At 48.2% G+C, this 21,472-nt stretch overlaps 1 protein-coding gene across 1 annotated transcript in view; it reads right to left on the bottom strand.

The window, feature by feature from the left end:
* tbc1d5 (TBC1 domain family, member 5) overlaps positions 1-21,472 on the bottom strand; it is a 54,139-nt gene that overhangs the window by 6,118 nt on the left and 26,549 nt on the right. Inside the window, exons 4-16 of the mRNA XM_023809792.1 lie at positions 17,153-17,219; positions 13,533-13,641; positions 12,689-12,778; positions 12,529-12,603; positions 11,750-11,817; positions 11,335-11,437; positions 10,447-10,535; positions 10,179-10,229; positions 10,017-10,086; positions 8,743-8,915; positions 5,299-5,441; positions 3,204-3,310; positions 48-133 (exon numbers count right to left, since the gene is read on the bottom strand). Of these exons, the coding sequence (XP_023665560.1) occupies positions 48-133; positions 3,204-3,310; positions 5,299-5,441; positions 8,743-8,915; positions 10,017-10,086; positions 10,179-10,229; positions 10,447-10,535; positions 11,335-11,437; positions 11,750-11,817; positions 12,529-12,603; positions 12,689-12,778; positions 13,533-13,641; positions 17,153-17,219 (1,231 nt within the window). The remainder of the gene's footprint in view (positions 1-47; positions 134-3,203; positions 3,311-5,298; positions 5,442-8,742; positions 8,916-10,016; positions 10,087-10,178; positions 10,230-10,446; positions 10,536-11,334; positions 11,438-11,749; positions 11,818-12,528; positions 12,604-12,688; positions 12,779-13,532; positions 13,642-17,152; positions 17,220-21,472) is intronic.

Genomic DNA, 21,472 nt, shown 5'->3' on the forward strand with positions numbered 1-21,472 from the left:
AGGGAACATGTCACCTACAGACATGGCGACCTGGAGGATGAGCTTACCGGGTTTTGTTCATGAGGTCGGCACCACGGGTCTTGTAATAGTCCAGGTTCTGCTGAAACTGGTAGTTTCCCGGCCTGGGGTGGTTCTGAAGCGAGGAGCGATGGGTGCGATGTGAGAGGACAGTCAGAAATAGGAAATGCCATCACAGCTGAGTGGGTGGGGGAGGGGAACAAATTTGTGCCTCCTGCCAGCATTTAGCCCCTGGGTTTCCGCTGTGCTCTTCCTTCCATCGCAGGAAGAATAATTTCAGCACCCTGCAGTTCGACTGCGGGGAGCGTCGTAAAAATGGGAGAGGAAACGCATTGAAACAGGCGCTGGTGACCATGTGACTTTATCTCCTAATTAAAAACAGATGCGCCTGTTTAATATCGCTAATAGTGTGAGAGCGACTGCAGGAACGCTGCTGCGGTTCATCACATCGAGAGACTTGGTCACTGCGTGAGGAGAGGTACTTGGGGCACCCATGCGTGCTGCCACACTCAGACTCGCGGTCACTCGAGCTGTCGCTTTCAGAGGAAGGTCACACCAATGGTGCCTTGCGTCATACAGGATGTTCACTCCACCCTGCCGGTCTCTGTGGCTCAGTGTGAATCCGCAGAAAGGAGGAAATCCTACTATAGACGCCCCACCCAGACTGCTATGACTAACCTTCCCTTCACTGTTCTCACCTTCATAGCCTTAAATGTCCTTTTAAATTACACCCAACTGGACGGCTTAGCAATGACGGCTCAGGCCCAGTGGATAAATGTGGACCTCCTATGCAAGCTATACGAGTCTGGTCCTTGGGGACCCATAGACAGTCCATGTTTTTGCTCCGGCCCCTGTCCCAGAAGATAGCTAGGAGGGAGCAAAAATGTGGACTGTCTGGCAGGTAGCTCGGAGGGAGCAAAAATGTGGACTGTCTGGCAGGGAGCTCGGAGGGAGCAAAAATGTGGACTGTCCGGCAGGGAGCTCGGAGGGAGCAAAAATGTGGACTGTCTGGCAGGGAGCTCGGAGGGAGCAAAAATGTGGACTGTCCTTCAGGGAGCTCAGAGGGAGCAAAAATGTGGACTGTCTGGCAGGGAGCTCAGAGGGAAGAAAAATGTGGACTGTCTGGCAGGGAGCTCGGAGGGAACAAAAATGTGGACTGTCTGGCAGGGAGCTCGGAGGGAGCAAAAATGTGGACTGTCTGGCAGGGAGCTCAGAGGGAGCAAAAATGTGGACTGTCTGGCAGGGAGCTTGGAGGGAGCAAAGACATGGACCGACTGTTGGCCCCCGAGGACCGGATTGGGAAACACTGAGCTATAAAGCTGAGGGAATCACTAGAAACACCAGGACAAACCCTTAATACATTTTCATTTGTGATCAATGATTCCTGCAGGCCCGTAGGACGGCTTGTCCACAAGACCTTGGGAGGTCAAAGGTCGGGACATCACACGGGGGCACGGCTGGACTGAACGAGGGGAAAGGTGATATACAGGGTCAGTAGGGGCCATATGCTACACTCTACGTAGACAAAGCCAGTAGTTTTGGCCCATTCATCCCATCTAAGGCCTTATGCATGCAGATTTCCCTTTGAGTTCCCACAACTTTAAGGGTGGAGGGTGTCCCAAAGTGCAGCATGAACAAGTTGCTCCCTTGGGGGTGAGGTGGGGCTTGGGGTGGGGGGGGCTGAATCAGAAACACGGAAGCCTGAAACCCAGGAGGACCTCTGCCTCTAGACAGGAAGTCGCAGGAGGACACTGGGGGGTGGGGGGCTACTCACAAAGCGTTAAAGCCACCTGCCACACTCGCGCTTAATGAGAAACACAATTAGCAATTAACAGGGAGATGTGTCAGTGTTAATATCGACCTGGCGATGCGGGCGTGTGAAGCCGGGCCAGCGAGCACGGCCTGTTATGGGCACTCATTAGCATGGCTGCGCAACCGCCCCAAACCCCCCGCAGTGATCAGGGATCCATACGGCAATTCATCTGCATTATATTCATATTCAGCCAAAGATGATTTAAATGATGACCTAACCATTAATATATAAAACATCAGAACCCATTTCCGTCCCGAACCAATCCTGCTCACGAGGGAAGGAGGTGGACTGAAAACTCGGCCTTTACTTACAGAGGCTCAAACCACGTGGCAGCGCCCTGTGGCATTTCTGCCCAAAATGGGTGGAGCACGGAGCAGCGGCATAAGCGCTTCCACCCAAGGACGTGCTGAAAAGCCCCCATAGGCGGAAAAACAAAAGACACTCATCTGAGGTCGATTAGTTGTGTCTGGATCACCTACATCACGCAATTGGTCCCCCCCCCCCCCACCTGCACCACCACCTCCCAAGTCAGCACTAAGTGTTATGGAAGCAAGCCAATTACACAGCAGTGATGGTACCTCATGAATAATCATGAGATGAAGCGCTGGCCAATCCGAAGACAACACCACTCGACTCTGCCTACTCCCCCTTTGTCCAATCTGCTACTGGCATACAGTACGGGTATCTTCCTCATGAAAATTCACTAGCAGGCATCAGTCCGTTAAATACACGCAATGACTGACACGCATTCAGCATTTTCAGCCATTAAAATCCACCTCAAACTACTAATGACCTTTCCACAAAAAAATGAATATTCAGGAGCACCTGCCTTGTTCAAAAAAAAAGAGAATTTTTTTAAATGAAAGTGTGCTTTTGAGAAGGATGCTTTCCTGTGAGGGGATTCCCCAACATGATGATTCCTTCATGAATTTCATGATTGCAGATTCTTCCTTAAGGATCAACCTTGCATTTCTCATCCTGGATACAGGAGAAGAAACGGCACTGAAAAATTTATGATGTCACTTTGGGACGCTGGCATGAGAACATGGTGAGTCTCAAAGCCAAATAACCTATGAGATTGGGGGAGTGGAAGTTACATGACACCCACAACCAATCAGATCAATTTGTCTTATTCCCAATCCTTGTCTCCCCCATTATAAGCACCCAGACCTTGATACCTGACTCAGCACCCAAATGAGCTGCTTTGTTGGCTGCCTCACATTTGAGGATGCACACTGAGCCCAAATCAACAGTGACATCATAGCGACATCACCATGACATCATGACTGAGTTGGTAAAAATGCTCTCATTAGATTCACTGGGTGGGTGGGGGGTAAGCGGAGCGGGGCTGGCATCTGTTTAGGAGCCGTACCTTGGGGTCACGCAGGAAGAGCGCTTTATGCAGCAGGGCATGGACGTCCCCAATCGGTGGGTAGTGCATGAGCAAGCCCAGGCACGTCTGGAAGTTACTGGCAATTACTGGGAAACACACAAAGGTCAAAGAGCCGATTGCCGCAACATTCATTCACAGCCATAAATAAAGAACCGACATAAGGACTCCAGTAATTGTAAGAGCTGGATCACTGAGGACAGAACAACCTGGGCATGTCCTTTGTGTAGGTGAATGAAAGCTGAACTATATAAAAGCTGGATCGGGATGATAACCCATGACAGCTCCCTGGGCTAGATAGCATACTTAGTTTACTGTGGGAATGTCGGAAATCGCATACTTGTTTGCTATGTAGTAGGTGAAATATAGTATGCAGTATGTCTGAAAACTCAGTAGGTGAACAGAACCTGGATGACATACTACATTCTGCGAAATTCTGAAGTGTGCAACCGACTGGATGCTACATTATTCCAGAAGGTCACTGGACCCGCTCCCGGAGACGAAGAACTCAAGATGGCAAAGGAAGCAGAAACACCAGGTTAAGTAGAAAACAATAGCTAGGTACATAAGTTGACTCTGACAGGTATTTCTTTTTTTGCTGACAGTTCTTTTAATAACAGCTTTTAACTTCTGCGGTGATCAAGCTACATCAATGGCAAACATCTGTGGATGAGCAAATGCGACTGCAGCACGTCTGAGCGCCTGCACACCGTTCTCATGCACATACCAGTGGCCAACATTGCGGAAGTACCGTGCTTTTTTGGCATTACGCTTTAAAAATGACTACACTTAATATTAGCGGTAACGTTTATAGATAAAGAATACTACAAATTTCATGCACTGGATGATCAAAAGAGTAACAGGAGCAATGGTTGAATAAAGTTCTAAAAATTGGAAATATTTCCACAATTTTGGCCACTAGGGTACATTCACTACCTACTACATTAACAGGCGAGTGGTAGATGTCTAGTGAAAGTCTGTGTATGACATTTCCGGTGCACCGTGTGTGTGTGTGTGTGTGTGTGTGTGTGTCCACTATCAAACTCCCATGTTGTCTGGTTTCTCACCTTTAACTTCCTCAGCTACTTCAAACCCTAATAAACTGCACATAAAAGCCGCGATGACACAACATTTTATCCGGGGGGGGGGTTCCGGAGCCATCTGTGACGGCGAGCCCGTCAAACAATACGTGGGGCCGTCTGCTACAGGCCGCGTAATCAGTCACAGATAACACTTCTGCAGGGTTATCTTCCAAAGACTGATGAATCAATCACCGGGAACAAACTGCGATCCATCAAACGAAGCGAGTGAGGAATTAAACTAACAAAATCCCCACCCCCCCATCCCGAGCAGTACCAATCAAACATGGCTGACTTCCTTATCTTTGGGGCCGCATGTCTTTTATGGGTTTTGGGAGAGTGTGATAATTCAGCAGCAGAGGGGCAGAGCTCACCACAGTCACCGATTTCGCCGGCTAATGACTCCGGATGCAAGCTTGCGGATCTGCCTAACCCTGCATATCACGGCCCTACACACACGGTACCTCAGAGGCTCAGAGGGATGTGGGTTTGAATCCCCCCACCCCTGGATCCATTTTTGTGTTCCGGGTTAGTGGTTTTCTCAGCATTCTCACTCTAGTTTACCCCCATAAGCTAACAATCCAGATTCGGTGAACCCGTGTCCCTAAATTGGTGTGTGGTGGTATGAATATGACTGTGTGCTGTGATGGATTAGCATCCCGTCCAGCGTGTCTCACAGTGACCCTATACTAAATAAACGGTTTGGGAGATGGATGTTACAATTAATAAAGAGAAAAAAATAAAATTAAAACACCACATCTGGCCAATAGGTGGTGCAGTTCTCACACTTTCAGCACAGAGACTCAACAGCAAAAAATTAACAGATGAGAAAAATGTTCCATTCAGTTTTAGAATAAAAAGTGTCAAATCCCACTTCGCTGTAGCCAGTGGGCATGCTCCACTAAGTCAAGAAAGAGCCCGATGTGAAAGCGACGGCAACGCAAGACCATCACAGCTCGGATTTGAAGGGTCGGGCGGAGGTTTGAACTCGAACTCACAGGCGTCTCTGATGTACAGCAGCATGGCCACAAAAACGTAGTCGACCAGGTCCAGGGTGATGCTGTCGGCGAACAGGGCGTCCCAAACCACCAAGAGGTCCTGCAGGGGAAACTCGCGGCCAAACAGCAGGCGCACCCACCGGCTGTGGGGGGGGGGGGGGAGAGCAGATGGGACGGTCGGCAATAAATACCAGATCCTTCACATCCCAGCTAGTGGGAGGCTGCGACTTTGGAGAAAATACATTTAGTTAAATAAGCATCTGCTACAGGGGATATTCAACCTTTATGTAATCCCAGGCATGACTCAGTTTCCATTCTTATGATTTTTTTTTTTATTATTTGTTAGTAAAATTATTGCATAATTAATGTTATGCATTTTGAAGAAAGGTTTAAATAAAAGTCCTATCAGATAGCCAGTTCCTGGGCCTCAACTAAGCCGGGGGGGGGGTTGGGGGGGGACCCGGCCCGTGTCAGTACGGCGACCGGCAGCACGGGGGTCATATCCGGGTCACCTTGTCACTGTTGTCTAGTCACAGCGAGGTTTAGCGCGGCTTTTCAAAAGCGCTCAGGACCACGATGGCGGAGAGGGGCGCGGGGGGGGGGGGGACACAGACGGAAGGGAGAGGACCTCCGGGCACGAGCATGGGTCTGCGAGCCGGCAAAGCCTTGAGACAAAGGAAGCGCTTTCAGCAGCTCAGATGCCAGCGCTGGCCATGCGGAGACGCGCGCTTCCTCAGATCCGGGCCGCAGCACAGGGCTCCTGGAGATGAACACCAGCCGGGGAATGTGGCGGCAGGAGCGAGGACTGGGCATCACCTGACAGGCACGTCCGGCGAGACGGCCCCGGCTTCCCGCCCACGGCACACGGCACACGGCACGCTTCGGAACGCCGCTCGCCTGCCCGCCCGCCCGGCCGGCCGGCCCCCGCAGCCTCCCTGTGGAACGCTGCTCTTCCTTCCCGCTCCAAAATGCCTCATGTCTGAGATTTCGCACTTCCCCAGGCACGTCTGGGGCCAGCGATAACTTTCTCTCCATCTCTCTTCCAATCTCTGGCCCTGTCGAATCCAAACCACCCCCCCCCACCCCCCCTCGACAGCATGCTCAGGTTTAATACTCTCCCTTCTCCCGAGGAATAGGGCTTCTCGGACAATGCCGTCCCCAGAAAGCGTGTAGCTGTGAGACCCTCTGCGGCCCGACCGGCCAAACCGGACCCCACCGCCCCTCCGTTGCCGGTCTGCATGGGTGTCCCAGCCCAGCCACTTGAACTCCCATGCGAGGCACCGATGGGCCCCACAAGGACGGACCAAACGCATGATGCTGACCAGAGCAGAACAAAGACATGCGCAAGCGGGGGAGGAATAAAGAAAGAAAAGAGGAGGAAAGTTGGCCTCAAACACAGAGGAGATATTCTCAGACAGAATTTATTTTACTGCCCATTTTTTTAAATCCAAAACTTTCTCCAAAACTTCCAAAAAAAAAAAAAAAACCATCAGTTCTGAAACTAGATAGTTCATAGCTTCATAAAAAGTTTAAATAAACTTGTAAGCACATCTTTATTCTTAGATGTAATTTCTTACAGCTACGAGTTGAGAAAGTTAGTTTGTCGTGAAGGATTATGATCATTACAAATCACTGCTTATAAAAATCTCCGTGGAATAAAGCAGGACTCCAGGTGAGAGGTCTGCATGATTTGTGTCAGACTGCGCATTTAATCTGGCCCCTGATTGGCTTTGCTATCATTTGAGAGCAGGATGAACATCATAAGAAAGGAGAGAGCATCCAGACTAATAATGCTTCCGTCACCCAAGATGACAGTGGCCCGACATGGATCCACTGTTTACGCTGCAAGGAAACGGTCACCAAAACAAAGCCTTCGGTGGCTGAGTAAATCATGCTTACAGTTGAGGGAGCCGTGCAGTGAGACGGCCTGCACTGCATATGTTCGGCGGCCATGTTTACCACTCAGAACAAGCACTGGCCACAACTCGTCACTGCACTCAGCATTAAACAAACATATTCCTTATTCAGGAGATGCTAACTAGCTAGTAGGCCAACTAGCTACGATCTTCGCATTACCTACTTAGTTTTTGGAAAATCTGAAGGAGTCAGACTGTGGGGGGGGGGGTTCAGTAAAAACAATGAACCCACCCCCGTGAAACGCAGCACAGTGTCACACAAAACCCACCGACCAATACTGTACTGGCCAACGAGCTGTTCTGTTAATTACCCAAAGGGGGTCTCCATCGAGCTGAACAGTTACGGTGGGGAGGGGGGCCGGGGGCGGGGCAAAAAGAGACAAAGGAGTTGAAGAGGGGGAGAGGTCTGGGTCTGAGATGAACGCTCCTCTGGGTGAGATGTTCATGGGCCTGATCCACTTCCTCATTATTCCAATTAGTGTGGCATGCCGTGAGAGGCTGATGAGTAACACAGGAGATAGTGTTGTGGCAATTAGCCAAACGGTGACGGACGTGCCGGTGTCACCAGCGAGCCATTAGCCTCTCCTCATCCCTGTCAGCCCCGTGTGGCCCCCCCAGGGGGTCTCAGAGGTCCCCGGCGGAGCAGAATCACTTTGCGGTGAACTGAAAGGTGAAAAATCAGAGTGCCCTCCTGAGGGCAGGTGTCACATTACATCATGCGTCGAGTTGCATGTGAAAACGTGTGCATGTTCACGCCACTTAGTGCGAAACACGCATTTCAATTACAATTAGATATGTACCGGGGACTGGAATCAGTCTGGCGTAGGTTAGGGCTCATGAAACGATGGCTCCGCCGCAATTCAAAGGAGGAGTACCAGGGCGAAGGCTGGTTTTCAGTCACCCGAAAGCAACAGTGTTTATATTGCACCTCGTGCCTGGAAATAACAGCTTTGAGATGTAAAAATGCGGCCAGCGCAGGCTGCTTTCGCTTTCGCTTTCCTGCCACCCGGGCTGCTTCTGCGAAGGCTGCGGTTTCAGGGCCCCGGAGCGTAACGTGTGATGACACGGGCTTAGAGAAAGAACCCCTCCCCTCCCCCGAATTAAAGGAGAACAGGAAGCCGCTGTTAAAAGGGAACCCTGACTAATTCCCCCAACTATTATACGACTGCTTACAGTCTAAGCATTTGGTTATGAAGTTTGAGTTCCAGATGCTAGTTAAACATGGGGATTAAATATGCAGCAAACGTCTACAAGCTTATTATGGCATCTAGGGCTTATTAGGGGATGGTGCAGCGAGATCTTCGATCAGAAGGTTGCTGGTTCAACACCCACGCCTGCAAAGTTATGCCAATGTTAGGTCCTTGATCAAGGCCCTTAACCCCAGTTGCTCCAGGGACTGGCTGATCCTGCTCTGTAATCCTCACATGTATGTCAAAGCATCTGTTAAATATTTAAACTTTGGGTAAACATGCGACTGAGCAGTTTGTCCTATACCTGCTGTATAGGACAACAGTAGGACCACACTCACATCCCATAGATCTGTGGGGCGATCTCCAGCCGGTTAAGGTGCATATACAGCTCAATGTCATGCTTCTTCAGGAGCTGGTCCTGGATGCGGTTGACCTTTGTCACTATGGCGACAGACGGGCCTGCATCCTGTGGTCTGGCAAAGGGCATGCTGGTCATCATCTCCTCCTTACCCTGGCGGAGAGGGGATTTAAAATAAAATAAAAAAAAGGAACATTTCACAAGTCAACAGTAAGTACCTGCAGAGAGTGAGCATGCCCTAAATCTGAGACTCAGAATTACCTAAGTCAACGAGGCTGTTCATTGAGAAGTGGCTTTAAGCTAATTTTAAGTAAAACGTTCAGAGAAACTGCTTTCTAAAGAATGTTTTTTCCCCCTGAAGACGAATGAACACTTTTCTGCGTATGGTATCCAGCCTGGAAAAGCAAGCTTTGGAGGGAGACAAAATGGCTGGCGGAAATGTTAAATATTAAACATGGAAAGCCTGTTAATGTTCACGATGGCGAGCTCTCCGGGATGTCAGCGCAAAAAAACCAAAAAACACCCGTAGTTCGCTTTCGCCAGGAGCAACTAGCTAAGTGCAACTTAGTGAGTCGTCTCCTGCCAAGTGAAAACCACGGCAGCGCTAGTTTAAAAGCTTGCGGCGATGTTGTAAAGTCGCTTTCTATCCGCTTCAGACTCAACCAAGAAAAAAAAAATATATCTATATGAAACAAACAATCAAAGGTTGGGAGGGTTACTATTAATTATTACTATTAATTAATATATCGGGCTGTTTTTGTTTTTGCAATTAGCCATCGGTACATCTGGATGCATCACTGAGCTGAGGCACCTGCTCAGCGGCACAGTAACGAATCCTTCCCAGCATGCATTGAGCCCGTTTCCTTAAGCACTACGGTACCCACTGCACATCTGCTTAACCAGATCCCTCGGATCGGCGGTATTCCCTTAAGTGCCAGCACTGCAGAAACCCCGGTAACAAACTATCTACCGATTAATCTGCATTTAAACCATTTAATTGATCGGAAAATTACTTTAATTATAAACGAGCTGAGGTACCTATTTTTCCTGACATTTTCACCACAGAGGTTTTTTTTTTTTTTTTTTTCCCTCGGTATACTGAGCAAATTGAAAAAAGAAAGTTTTTTGACATAAAAACTAGAGATTAACAGAATAAATGAAAATTCACAGTGCAGAAAATGAAGATGACTTTCCCCCCCTAAATTTACGACAGGTTAACAATCAAAAGTCTTGGGGGGGGGGGGCTCCACTCACCTTGCGGACTTCTCGCTCGTAGCTGGAGAACCAGGGCTCAGCTGTCTCCATGAGCTGAGAGAACATGGCACTGTGGGGGAGAGGGACAGGCTGGTGTCACAGTTGCTCGCGGTTACAGCAAAAGGTAAACATCACGTTACTGAATTTCACTTGTTCACTTACTAAGCGTCATGTTCATGGAACTGCGGGTTCAACAGGGACCTCATCTCCTCACTGCGAATTGAACACGAGTCAGTAACGCACTCTTTTACTGACATAAGAACCAGATCATAGCCACCTACACCATGCGAGTCTCATCAAGACAAGACCTGGTATATTCCACTAGGACAGTTCTTATACACCAACCAGTTTCCTATACATCCTATCTATACATTACAAGGAGCATGAAAATACTGGACTGGACCGGATCAGACCAGAAGCAGGCACAGACCTGGGGCACGCAGTCTCACTGGCGTGCTGGAAGGCCTGATGGTCCGAGTGCAGGATGAACACGATGGGGGCCAGCAGCTCGTGCATGCCCTGCAGGAGAGGACGAGAACCTCGAGTGGGAACACGCACATTTCTAAGCACCCTAGAGATCCAGGCTCCTACCAGACGGCTGGCTGGGCTAAAGTGTAAAGTACACCTCAACCAATCAATCAAGCAATCAAGAACACCAAATACCTGGCACACTGCTCGACACAACACGTAACGTCTGAAGCAGTCGCACGCAAAGCTAAAGTCCTTGTGGCTAAAGTCCATTAGCTGCACAAGTTCAGCTGAACCCCAAAGCTCTATCCTGCGGCGTCTGACCCTGACAGCTGAATACAGGAAACTGTTTCATGGGCTGCAGGAAACCATGGAAGAGGCAGCCGATTACTCAATCCTTAACGACAGCTCAGTCTTGATAATGTTAAGGATCGCTTAAGTAGCGGGAATAAAGACGGGGACACACAGTGCTCATGTTTATCACGTTAACTCCAGCTCAGCTGGCTAGAGATCCAAGCCCGTATCTGGAAGGTCACAGGTTCAAATCATGCGACTGGCAGAGTCCTCATTTCAGCGTTGGGTCCTTGAGTCGTGGCCCTTAACCCCAATTACCCCAAGGACCCTGCTCTCCTCACTTGTACGTCGCTTTAGATAAAAGCATCCACTAAATAAACGTAATGAGTACAGAAATCGATGGATGGGCCAGACTGAGGCGGCTGGTGTATCCTGCAGCCTGCGCTGTAATCCGTGTTCATCCTCACGGAAAGGAGCTGCCGTCTCACTGCGGCAGTAATGAGCGGAGACGGCCCTCCATTATTCATTATTCCTGGGACGGCGGGGCGTCTCTGACCTGCTTGTAGAGTAATTGTTCGTTTTCTCGCGCGTAGCAAAACAGGATGTCTGTCAGCTTGGTTCTCACGTCCTCCTGCTGGAAGTACTGCATCTCCGGGAACCTGGAGCGGGCAGAACGCCGTAGAGATGGGAATGACTAAGCGGACCCGCTCATCCTGGAAGGCTAAGCAAGGTATACAAGGCGCTGGCATCAGCACGACGGCTAAGGGAGTCGGGAAATTCCAGAATTGTTGGCCTTTCTCTTGGGAAACCCGCCAGATAACTAGCTCGCGCCTTTGACCACGGCACGCGGGAAGAGGCGGTCGGCGCATGCCGCGAGACTCCGATCGCTTCGGCGAGAGCGGCGTGCCGCCTTGGCTAATCTTACCGCTTTGTTACCCGAAGCCTGGAAACAGTGTCGATTTCGCACTTACGTCCTCAGCACATCTTGCTTGATCATCCCTCTAAGCTCTTTATCTTGGAAGAATTTGTTCCAAAGGCTCTGCAAAGATGTTCAAAGTCATCAGCCGGTTAAATATAGCACCAGACAGACAGAGTGACTGTGCCCCCCGCCCCCCCCCCCCACCAACTTTAGTGCGGTTTGAAATTCGTACGCATTTTGGCAGCTTGAGAAAGGCGCCCACACGTGGTGGGAGAGATGCCAGTTAGGTTCGGCATCTTCTACGGCTCCAGGCCGCACCGAGCCTGGAACACTGCTGCCACTGAGATTTATGCGATTTGTCGTCCACCTGACTGACTGCCAAAGTTGCATTTGCACCTTTAAAAAGACGAGCTGGTCTGAGACTAAGGACCGGACTAAGGACTAAGGAAACGGGTTTATTGCTTTCTAGGGCCCCGCTCAAAAACTTACTTTGGGGCCACCTCAGATGTTTCAAAAACTAAAAATATCTCTAGCAAGCAGAGTCAGAAGATTGTAGCTAGCTAGCTGGTTAGCAGAACATGCTGCCTCAGCGTCTCCTAAATAAGGATCGTGTTTGTTTATGCAAATACGTTGTTTTGGTGGTGGGGTACACGGCCGCTGTAGGCAGCGAAAAACAGGGCAGGGAATTCTGACGCTGGAGGAGGGCATAGAAAAGGTTCAACGGGGTGGCTTGAGAAGGTGAGAAGACTAATAAAGAAAGACAAACGAGGGAATATGAGTGAGAGAGCACACGGTACAGGGAAGAGGACGGAAACGGGGAGAAGGACTCACACCCTCGTCCTGTGATAATGGGTTGTTCACCACGAGGTCTTGCTGTCCCGCAGCTTTGCGTGGGTTGGTTATATGCTGTGAGAGGTCAGCGAGAAATTAGACAATAATTCAACTCTTCAGCCATGAGGACCGACACCAGACGACCTCTGGACACACTCACCGTTTCTTTAATCTTCTCGTACTGAGCTCGCAGCTCCTTTGTCTTGTTGATCCACTGATTCTTGTCCTCAGGAAGGACGTCCAGATAAAGCTGGAATGGGAAAGCACACCCGTGACGATCTTCCACACCTGACCTTCAAAGGAAGATGGGCAGAGGTTGTGCGGCGTGCAAACGACGCCGTCGGATACCCCCTACCCACGGTGATCCTCTCTTAAGTCATAGGCCGCTTTTCTTGAGCTGAATGTGCCAACTCCCATCCTCTGAGAAGAGGAACCCAAAAGGCCTTCCTAGCTCAGTGTAGGCATCTCCCCCCATGAAAAGTCGGAAACTGCCCACAGCCCACTCTGCATTCTGCATCATTATCATGAGAAGGCGTCAATAATTCATTCTACTCGATATAATATAGTTCAACACCGGAAGCTCTATTTGCTTATAAACTCTAAACAAAGATCACATCACAGCAATCAAATATATAAATATACACAACTGTTACGCTATAATTTATTTACAGAGTATGCACACACCAGAATACTAAGGCAGGAGGAAATGGTTTCCAAACATTGGACCGGGACCAAGCAAAAGACTGGACGGTTGAATATCTGAACGTAAAGTTCTTCCTGGGTTAATGGCAAAGAAACGTGCGAGATGGGAACTGCCCAGATCCGGCATTTCAGAGGAAAGCCATCGTAGGATTCAGAATATGTAGCGTACGGACAAGCAGGGAGGACACGCGACTAGAGACGTGCGCGGATTTCGCGGGAGACAAAGGGCCGCTCCTGCCAGATGTGGGATTAGCACAAACGGGCTCTGCTCCTTTGTGGCTGCCGCGCCGGCAGTGCCTCACCTTCCAGCACATGCTCCGGAACCTGCTGCTCCTCAGCCTCCCGTTAATCCCGGCCTGCCGGATCCTCGCCAGGTAGTTGCTGTTCGAAAATAACTCGTCCCATTCTTTTCTGCGGAGAGAAGGAGATCGGAGCGGTCAGGAAGGGGGCCGTCGGCGTCGCTTGTACCTACATGAGGGGATGAAAAATCTGCCTGCCGTTTTGAAACAAAATGAAAACTGAAATGATGCTTTATCATCTAATTTGCACAAATACAGGCACACCGGAATTCTTGATCACAGTTTATATCTTGCTTTTAACAAGCGAGCAAGCTACCTAATTCTCTTTCAATAGTGGGGGGGGGGGGGTTAGGGCTGGGCAGCCAGTCCTCCTTGGACCCCCAGAAGTTTTTTTTCCCTCCCTACTTGGGAGTTTTTGGTTCCTCTCCTCTCCTCCCCTGTCATCGGACTTTCTGTCTTTCATTTCTTTGTCTTCCCTTTTCCCTGTTTTTGTACTATTCTGTCTTAACTATGTTGTAACATATCACAACACACCCATGTAAAGGCGCTATATAAAAATAAATTGAATTGAATTTTGTTTTTGCGTATCCCATGAAGGTCTCTTCTCCTTTCACTCACTCACTCACTCACTCTCTCTCTCTCACACACACACACACACACACACACAGTGAGAGCGAAACTCAAGGTCAGAAAACAAAGTCATTCCTGGAGAAACTTGGAGGGTTAGGGCCTTATTCAAGGGTCCGACATACGTGACTATTCTGCCGAGGACGGAATTCCAATCTCTAACCTTCCGATCACAGACACAGAGGCCTAACCTAATGAACCACACCCCTCCTTACTCGAAAGGACCCTGATAAACAGGTACAGTAAAACTTCGGATTGCGAGCATAATTCATTTTGGAAACGTGCTCGTAATCCAAAGCACTCGTATATCAAAGCAAATTTTCCCATCAGAAATAATGGAAACTCAGATGATTCGTTCCACAACCCAAAAACATTCATATAAAAATGATTAATACAAAAAATAAAGTAAAAATACATAAAACAAATTAACCTGCACTTTACCTTTGAAAATAATTGTGGATGGTGTGAGGGAGACGAGAGAGAGGAGAAGAGGAGGGTTATTTTGCAGGAAGACTTTCATTATAACCATCGGAATCACTGATATCTGTTGGCTCACTGGAATCTTTTTCTTTTTGTGCGACTTTGACAAGGAACCTATCCAATGACAGCCGCTTTTGCCTCCTTTTCGATTTCACGGAAATGTGGACATTGCACTGTCGTTAAACAGATTCATCGCTCGCACTGCTACACCCTTATTCGGGTGGTGCTTTTCTACTAAATTTTGACTATACGAGTGAGACACCGACTGAGACCATGCTTCGGAAACGATTGCCCACAATTCCGCAGCGAGAGAGAGAGAAGAACCATCAGCTCAGTTGTGATGCTCGGCAGATAAAGCGTATATGTAATACTCGTATTGCGAGACCTCACTCGTTTATCAAGTTAAAATTTATTTAAAAAAATTTACTCGTCTTGCAGAACACTCGCAGACCAAGTTACTCGCAATCTGAAGCTGTATTTGTTTTTTGGGGCTACGTCAGCATGCAGGAAGGTCTGTCTCCTGTCGGGGCACCATACAGGTGTCACCAAGCGCTAACACCCTACAGTCTTCACAGCTCAGCATGTCTGCCTTTCGCCAATTACACCCACACAGAAGCTCATCAGTGGCGACACCACCCAGCCCAGCTTACGAGGTGCAGGCCTGCTCCTTAGGTGGCAACCGAGGCAGGTTCCTGCAAGGAGATGGTGCACACGTGTTCGGCACGTGGACACGCAACTGCAAAGGGCTGGGTGCTGGGCATCTGGAAGCTTCTGTTAGTCTGCAAGCATGCGGGCGCGACAGGGGTACCAGAGTAAATTAGCCTGTGAGAGATATCCGCTTACTCTGCGCACAGATTGGTGTAACACCTGGATTTGCACACGTGCACCTCGAAAGACCCTCAGCGATTAATTAAAGAGGACCGCAACCGGTGAGAACTTTCGGTGGTTGATGAAATTACTCAGCATGAGGTGGCGTGGTAATGGCTTAAGTGTGGCCTGGTCCAAACACACACACACACACAGGTCCCTGTGAGGCCCGCAGTGACAGCTGTGGTCCAGATGAACTCCCCATTGGCACCATGGCCCCGACGCCCCCATTGCTGCGCCCCCCCGTGGGCCTCTCGCAGGTCATTTGCCATCGCCATGCCGTGTCAGGAGCTCCGCTTGGCTGGGTGGGGGGGAATGACTGATGGAGAAGCTCAGCTGTGCTGACAGGTAAAGTTCAGTGAATTTCTGAGCCCGGGGGAAATCAGGCAGTGTGATGGTCCTCTCTGCAGACATGTCTGTTTACCGCAGTGGGGATGGAAACACCTGCACTAACGGCGTACCTGCTTCATCAGCACAAATAAACAGCTTATCCAGCGCCGCCAGGCTGGACACACACACTACACCTATATAGAAAAGTTCATATGATTAATATAGACCAATACCAAAATAAAGATAGTGGAGAACCATGCAGGAAGGCTGGCTAAACTTCACATGCAGACCGTTTATACTCAAAACACGCTGCTCCCTGCTAGTCCAGGTCAGTTACACAGGACCTACACCGTCATTATTTGGCTTTGACTGCTTGAGGTACGTCTGTGATCCAGTTCAGGGTGTTAAAAGGGATTTGGGAGCCAGGGGGCGGCCGAGATACATATTGCTGAGGGTCCTGTTCCAGTAGGCAATGCCAGCGTGTCGCATGGCGACTGGGGGACACGCCAGAGACCAGCTTTTATCTGTTTAGGGGACATGTTTAGTCCCCAGAGGACTGTGCCTCTGCTGCCCCCTGTAGGTCACTCACAGGAAGGGTGACGATTATCATGGGCCAGCAGTAGGTAGAACAGTATGACTCATAATTTTAAACCAAGATAAGAACACAGACATATGCATGCACCTGCATGTATTCATACCTTTGTGGGGACTCTCCATAGATAACCCTAACCCTATATCCCAACTATGACAACTTTAACCCCTAACAGGCACTAACCAAACAACATACTGTACAAGGCACTGTCACAGATTTAAAAAAAATTGAGGTCATCCTTGTGGGGACCAAAAAAAAGTAGCCACAAGGTAAAAAATTACAGGTTTTTATCACATTGTGGAGAAATCTAGTGCCCACAATGTAATAATTACAAGTAAACAGTCTTCTCCTTTGACACACACACACACACACACACACACGTGCGCGTTTTTTCTGTCTGCCGTGTGGGAAGTGGGGTGTGTGCCTGACATTTTCAGACGGCAAAACCGCATCTTGCTTGGTGATTAAGAAAATTAAAAGGAAGGAGGGAGAGAGTGATGGGGCTGACCGCAGCGGGGACTCCCCCCCAGCGGCAAAACATGCAGTTACTTTAATCCGATGGCCCCACGCCCTGCTACCAAACACTGAATGGTGCAGCAAGCTGACACCTGAAGTTCACAAGCAACACACCCCCCACCCCCGGCGAGGAAATTGTAATTTCACGGGATCTCTGGGGAGAAGAAAAAAAATTATATTTGGAATTAGGGGGCGCCGTTGAGCTTCTTACCTGTATGACAGGAAGGTGGACTCCACCTCTGAGGATGGTGCAGACGACACGCTGTCCAGCATTCCATCTGAGACACACAGATACAGACCATCAATACAGCGGGCCATCGTGTCAGGAACGTCTACATGCACACGGAGACCTGAGGCATCGGGGAGGCCCTCCGCAAAAGGTGCTTATATGAAAAATATAAGCATGTCTATTCAGGAATCTGAAGCTGAACTGATCTGCAGAGAGTCACTTACAGGTTACCTGGTATTCATTTACACTTATTTACAAGATACTCTTGTCCAAAGTGAGGGTCAGAGATCAAGGTCAGCCAGCATCCATCTCTCCTGGAGCAGAATGCAGTTAGGGAGTACACGATTACTCTGCTGGGCACTGGATTCGAACCCACAACCTTCCCTAGCCTACTGGGGCCATACGCCTTATTTACAGAAGACAATGACCAAAAGGAAAAGCCAGAGACAAAAAGGGATGCTTATATCATTAGAAAATTTCAAGTCCCATTAAAGTTACATTTCTGGGACATGATGTTGAGGATCCAGCCAGACTGAGAAAATAATTCACTCTTCAGAAAAGGGAGAAATGCTGGATTATCCAGAGCAACTTCAGGAGCTGAAAGGTTAAGGCACACGAGAGGCTTCTGGGGCCCTAATGTCGGAGGGGCTGCTTCTTTAGGGCCCAGGCAGTATTTACAGCGCTGTAGGACCCAGGAGGACCAGGCTCTGTCACGGTCATCCTCCGCTCCATTCCGGCTGCATTCTTCGAGCCCTGATACGTCACTTCATCTCAGCAAACAGCTTTCACAGCTCCTCCAGGGCCCTCTGCTAGTTATACACCTACATCAGCCAGACGAATTTGAAATAAGAGTTTCGCTCTCTGCTCAGCGGCCAATGCGTTTCGCTGGAAGGGATTTTTTTTTTTAAAGATAAAAATATTTATGACAGATCTGTTGAAAATCCCCAGCCGCAAGGCACTTAAAATTTTACAGGAAAAAAAGGTCATGCTTGCCTATTTTCCCCCTCATTGATTGATTTATGGGTTGAGGAAGATTTCAATTACATCATCCTACCATTAGGGGGCACTGTATACAACAGGTTTTTTTTGTAAAGGCTATGGTTAGTATGATCTCAGGAGCAGGAGATTATAATGGATCCGAGGTGGCGTGTCGAAAGTTTTCAAGGAGAAGATCACCCGCACATGGGAAAGGGAGGCTTGGGTGGAGTCACTAATTTTGCCAGAAATATTCACGTCCCTGGGCTAAAACAAAGACTCAGACAGAAAACCAAGATCCCGGACCATTTGGAGAGCTAACGGGCACAACTCCGCTTGTTTTCAAGGACAGGAAGACAGAATAAAAATGATGAGCCTCTAGTCTGTTGTCTTGCATTGCTGCTACTCTTCCACTGATGCTTAAACTTTTAACATTTTAAAAAAGAACATCTTTTTAAATTGCTCTTTTTTAATTCTGAAAGCAAACTGGTAGGTAAGAAGTTGGGGAGACGGCTTGTTAAAAACAGACCATGAATGACTCATGCAGTGACTTGTAATACAAACTATATCGTTATATTTTTTGGTCTTGGCAAATAAACCCTCACTGGCGAAGCAGTATTTCTTTGTAACGAATAAAGACGCACGATTTCAAAAAGAAGCCATTCTCGCAGATTTATGAATAACTGAATATTTACATGCTCAGCACATAATACATCACGCGTATATGCAGGACATAATTTATCGGCAATGTATATAAATCAACGACATTTTTGTTGAAAAAGATAAGCGAAGTTATTGTATTATGGGGGCCATCTGGTGGCAATAATTCAGCGTTTTACAGGCATCATAAAGACAGAAAACAGATGTGACGTAAACTATTTGAAGATGATCTGATGGTGGTTGGGGGGGGCGTTAAACCCAACCAGTAAGAAATGCATCGACACAGCAACGGAAAGCACCGGAACAGAAATGGAGTGTTGAATCCCTTAAGTTCAGGAGCGATCTATCAAGCCGCAGAGCGTTCCCCCAGGGACCGTCTCCCATACATATTCACGAGCTTGACGTGCTAATTCCTGCTAGCTCACGTTGCAAGTCGCGTTTATGACTCATAATTGTCAGTCTCCCCGGAAACATGCTCCCATCATCAGTTCAGGTCATGTGGTCCAGCGTGACCATGGCGACCCGCCTCAGGTTCAAACTTCACCATGACGACAGTCTCTGATGTGCCGAGGCGTTGCCATGTGGCACCAGAGATTATACCCCAAACACAGTTAATCCCAGCTCACCTAGACTTGAGACCCCCTTTCATCCAACAGCTTCCCCTCCACAACTTCAGCAGGTTTAAGTTTGCTAGTGCTGTTAAAGTTTAAAGTACAGCCAGTGTGTACGACAGGAATTAGAAGAATATCTACAATATTTAAGTGGGGCTCTGCAGCTTATATTAAAGTTCTGATAGTATGGAGAATCACAGAGGTGACTGGAGTTTTAGAGACGAAAAAGTGACACGCTGACTGGTCAGCAGATATTCAGCAGTTCATACATGTTTTTAATGTGTAAACAGAAAGATACAGCCTGCATCGTCGTGGGGCAAGTCCTCCTATACCGTCTCGTCCCACAATACCGCAGGTCCAACATGTGGCTGAAGCCAGGGATGTTTATCAACACCAGGAACGCGAAGAACGTACTTGTGTTCTTAGCAAGAGTGCTCTTGCTGACTTGCCTCCCAAGAACGAACTTGGGGCACGAACGATGGGACTGATCTTGTTGGGGAGGATGCAACAGATGTATACTTGATATTTGGGGCTGGGCAAGAATGACATCTGGGGATTTTTCAGCGTTCTGCATACTTTTGTTCTTGAATATTGGAACTGTACTTCGGCAATGGAAGATGACGTCAAACGGGTATGCAGAAACACAAGAACGGTCAAGGACGCATATTGATAAACAAACCCCAGGCCTCCCAACAGCAAGAAGGTCGCATGCTTCCCTAAACCTAAACTCCTGTTTTCCAGGGTAAAAGTACAAAAGGAGAATTAATTCAGCACAATTTAAAACAGGTCGCAGTTTTTGCATGTATAAAAAAACCTTTGATGAGCATCAAAAAAGCAGAAGTTGTGACAAGCTTTGGGAAACAAAATAAATAACGTGAAATAAAAGTCACTTTAGCTATATTTACGATATTATACTAATCGCTACATTTCTGGTCACCGGCAGAGCCCTGTGTGCCACATTGTAGTTGCTGACCTGCTGAAAAGGTTACGACAGGTGATTTGTGCTTTCAGCCTAACAGATAAGACACGTCAGCAGTTAGCAGCTGGCTAAAACCGGAAGCGTCTTTGCTAGCGGAACAGGAGCAATGTCTGACGCGCTTCCCATCTTCAGATGCCGCACACACGCCTCCCACACACCGCCTCCAAACACAGACGATCAGGAAGACAAACAGCGGAGAGGAACCGAAAACTGGAACCCAAGCCGGTGTCCAGGGCACTTTTTAGACTGACATCACCTCACGAAATGAAATGAAACTTTATTTTCCATTTGTACATGTATGAAAACAGGTAAGTCGGACTGTGTTTTTTTCCCCCACACATACCAACTTGCTCTCCTTTTTAAAGACATACACACACATACAGAGTGAGAGTGAAGCTCGGCGTCTGAGCACAGGGTCAGACGTTTATCCTGGACCCTGGAGCATTTCTCAGGATGCTAAGGGCCTTGTCCAAGGGTCCAACAGAGACGTCGCCCCTCTGACAAACATGGGATTCAACCTAGCGACCTTTCGGTCACAGGCACAGAAGCTGGTCTTTATCATAACAAAAACAAAACTTCCTTTGTTAAACCTACAAGTCATTCTACCACAACGAGGTCCAGACAGACACTGAGGCGTAGACAGCAAGTCATGCTGCAACAAGTAACATACAGCACAGATATTTATAGCCTTCAAAATACAGAATAAGTCATAAAAAATCTTGGCTGCTTTGTTTTTTCATAAATCTTATTGTGGTTTGCAAAATTCCACCTTAAAACAACAATCTGTCAAGTTACATAAACTGAAACACAGACTCTCTCAACCAAACAAACGTTAAACATGAAAACAATGCCCCATTCACGGTATCTGAAGTCCCAGAAAATTAACAACATTCTTCTACTTCCAATGCATTTTTAATGCTCCATTATTTCACAATTCAGAGTGACGGTTGTTTCCAAAGTAAATTAGCACAACTCAACCAATCATTGAATAATGTCAAAGGTGGTCTGGGTCAACAGTTGCTAAGCTCGAGCTCAATTCCTCTGCGAAGTACGAAGATCAAGGACAGCACCAGATCT

The sequence above is a fragment of the Paramormyrops kingsleyae genome, chromosome 23 (assembly GCF_048594095.1).
Source record: "Paramormyrops kingsleyae isolate MSU_618 chromosome 23, PKINGS_0.4, whole genome shotgun sequence".
NCBI lineage: Eukaryota > Metazoa > Chordata > Actinopteri > Osteoglossiformes > Mormyridae > Paramormyrops > Paramormyrops kingsleyae.